This window comes from Palaemon carinicauda, chromosome 29 (assembly GCF_036898095.1).
Source record: "Palaemon carinicauda isolate YSFRI2023 chromosome 29, ASM3689809v2, whole genome shotgun sequence".
Lineage (NCBI taxonomy): Eukaryota > Metazoa > Arthropoda > Malacostraca > Decapoda > Palaemonidae > Palaemon > Palaemon carinicauda.
The window spans coordinates 62,185,900-62,189,367 of NC_090753.1; the positions used below are offsets into that span (position 1 = coordinate 62,185,900).

The 3,468-nt window shown below is 53.8% G+C and overlaps 2 protein-coding genes across 2 annotated transcripts; both read left to right on the forward strand.

Annotated features, from left to right (window-relative positions):
• Positions 1 to 1,410: 1,410 nt before the first annotated feature.
• LOC137622613 (uncharacterized) lies at positions 1,411 to 1,758 on the forward strand. Its single transcript, XM_068353218.1, has one exon. It carries the CDS (start codon positions 1,411 to 1,413, stop codon positions 1,756 to 1,758), a length of 348 nt encoding a protein of 115 aa, XP_068209319.1.
• A 726-nt stretch (positions 1,759 to 2,484) lies between these two features.
• On the forward strand, positions 2,485 to 2,880 carry LOC137622614 (uncharacterized). The gene has a single exon (XM_068353219.1). It carries the CDS (start codon positions 2,485 to 2,487, stop codon positions 2,878 to 2,880), a length of 396 nt encoding a protein of 131 aa, XP_068209320.1.
• The last annotated feature ends 588 nt before the right edge of the window (positions 2,881 to 3,468 follow it).

The following is a 3,468-nucleotide window of genomic DNA, read 5'->3' on the forward strand; positions in this document are numbered from 1 at the left end:
GACTACGACGACTTGCTAAAGAAACTCATTGCTACATACTCTCTCTCCATTCCCTTGAAGACCCAGCAAGTCCTGGACCTGATTTACCAAGCTCTGGGGGACAACTCGCCCGTGAACGGCTGGGACGAACTAGTGGGCCTCCTGATGCTCCCGGATGTCGAAACACATGGACAATGGAAAGAGATCAGCATACCCAGGTAGATCTTCCTGCATCGCCTACCTCAGGATGTCAGAGTCCAACTCCCCGATGCAGATACACTTCCATGGAGAACCTGGTACTCAAGGCCGAAAAACTGCACGCCGCATTGCCAACTTTCGTCCACATGGTCGAGGGAGAGAACGACGATGCAGACTGATTGGACAAAATGGACAGGCGAGAGGTTAACGCAGTGCATCGTAGAAGACCATCTTCCCGGCAGACGAAGAATGCTAACCCGTCCTAGTGTTATTTTCACCATACCTTTGGAAAAAAAGCCATAAAGTGCAGGCCCCGTGCAAGTTCCCAAAAAACTAGGACAGCGGCCAACCACATCGACCGTTGCCGCTAACACCACAGGACCCCAACAGGTGGAGTTCTACCTCCGTGACGCTGTGTCAGGTCCTACACCTGGCCCTATGTCATCGCCGACATCAATCACCCTCTGCTGGGAGCGGATTTCATGGCCCACCATGGACTGCTAGTGGACATCGCCTGAAAGCAACTACTCGACACAGGAACATGTCATTCCTGATCTCCCATCGACATGCCAGGCTTAACCACTGTGTACTCCCTTAACTCTCATCTCTACGCCGACCTCCTGCAAGAGTTCCCAGACGTATTCAAGCCGGAACTCCGTCAGTCACCTGGTTCGCCAGCCAATCACGGCGTATATCACCACATTTCAACAACGGGCCCCCCCACCACGCATGACAAGTTTTGCCGACTACCACCCAAAAAAGCTCTGTGATGCCAAGAATGCCTTCGCCGACATGGAGCGGATGGGGATCTGTAAGGCGGTGGCAAGACTATGGCCTTCCCCCTCCACATGGTAAAGAGACCAGACAGCGCCTGGAGAGCTTGTGGGGACTATCGCCGCCTCAACCTAATCACAACGCCCCATCACTACCTCCTGCCAAACAAGCAGGACCTCACCGGCGCCCTGCATGGGGTAAAAATGTTAACGAAGATGTACCTCCTCAAGTCGTACTTCTAGGTCCCCAGCCACCCGGACGACATCCCAAACACAGCCATCATTACGCCCTTCGGGACTTACGCATTCGCTTTCTCAACTTTCAAGCCTCAGAAATGCGGGGGCCACCTTCCAGCACCTGATGGACAGCATCTATGGCGATCAATCGTTCTGCTACTGCTACGTGGATGACATCCTGATATTCTCCATATCGCGTTAAGAGCACAAGGACCACATTCAGATGGTCCTAATACGCCTGAAGAAGAACAAGTTGGTTGTCCGCTTCAGCAAATGCACATTCGGCGCAGAAATGGTCAATTTCCTGGGACACGAAGTCTCGACAGGAGTACGCCCCATGACCTCCAAGGTGGAAGCAGTGAGGACCTTTCCCACACCTAAGACAATCAAGGCCCTGCAAGAATTCATCGGCATGGTCAATTATTATCGCCGTTTCATTCCAGACATCACTCGCATCATTTTTCCGCTGAACGACGACCTGAAGGGGAACGCAATGAAATTGAAATGGGAAACGCCACAGCAGCAGGCGTTCGATCAGAAGAAGGCCGCCTCGCCTATGCCGCCACGCTAGTCTATCAGGACCCGGAGGCCCCCTCAGACTCACCACCGACGTGGCAACATCGCCTACGAGGCAGTGTTGGAGCAGATTGTGAATGGAACGCCCCCGCTGCTAGCGTTTTTCAGCCACAAACTCAAGTTAGCTACCTGAAACGCATTACAGTACAACTGACCGGGAATTACTGGCCGTCTACCAGGCCGTTTGGCATTTCCGGTACCTCTTGGAAAGGACCTCCTTCACCATCCAAATGAACCACCAACCTCTGGTCCACACCTTCACGAAGGTGGACGACGCGGGGTCGGCGAGACAACTACGGTACCTGGCTGCCGCCTTCGCTGAGTTTAGGTGTACCCTTTGCTACCTTCCAGGCAAGAAGAACCCCATAGCCGATGCAATGTCATGGGTAAAAATCAACTCCATCCACCTGGGGGGAGGGGACTACGCAGACCTCGCCCGAGAACAAGCCGCCGATCCACAGACAACAGCGTACCACACAACGCCCACTTTGCTGAAATTAGAAGACATCCCATTGGACCCGACGGGCACATCACTCCTCTGCGATAGCAGCACCATTTACCCTTGTCCCTGGGTACCTGCCTCCCGGCAGAAACAGGTGTGGTGTTGGAGATCAACCATGGACTATCACATCCCTCAGGACAAACAACGGCACAGCTGATGACTGAAAAATTTGTTTGGCACGGCATAAAGAAATACTCACGCGAATGGGCCAGAACGTGCATGGCCTGCCAGACCAGCAAGATCAGAAATCACACAGAATCCGGCGTCGGTGACTTCCCTCAATCGAGGCGCAGCTTCGGGCACATACATGTCGACATCGTGGGACCCCTCCCACAGTCCGGAGACGTCAGGTATCTCTTTACGATCAGAGACCAATCCACCAGGTGCCAAGAATCCTGCCCCATGACAGAAGCAACAACGAACTCTTGCGCAGAAGCGCTCCTGTCAAGTTGGATCAGCCGTTTCGGAGTACCCGATGACAACATGACTGACCGCGGATCAGCGTTCCTGACTGAGCTGTGGGGCTCCCTGGCTCGCCTACTAGGAACATCTCTTCACATCACAAAGGCCTACAACCCCGCAGCCAACAGGATAGTAGAGAGGGTCCATTATTGACTGAAAGTTTCCCTCATGACCGATGAAAACTGGAAATTACAGCTACCATGGGTCCTCCTCGGCCTCAGGACCGCCCCCAGAGCAAACGGCGAGGTTTCCACAGCGGAGAACCTGGGAAATTCTTACCAACAAACAACACCAACCAGGACACGTTGATCGCAAGGCTTTGTGAGGTCGCTGGGAAATTCACGCCGTATCTGAGAACCTTCACAGAAAGGACCAATTTTTACAAACCGAAGGGCTTGGACACCTGCATTTACGTCATTGTCAGGAACGACGTGCATCGACAGCCCCTGATGCACCCATACAGGGGTCCATACTGTGTCGTGAAGACCGCCCCCAAGGCATACTGCCTCATGATCCACGGCCAAGAAGATTGGGTACCGGTCAACAGACTGAAACCCGCATTCCTGACATTGGATGACAACACCGCGAACACCGAAAAGGGGCATCTCCAAGTGCCGCCCCAAAACAAGCCTCCTCCCACTCGGTGTAACCTGCCCACCTCACAGACAGTCAAACCTCCCGCGAACCCTGTCCAGGAAGGCATCCTGTCGGACAACGCATCAGAGGTCTCAGCCTCCCCTT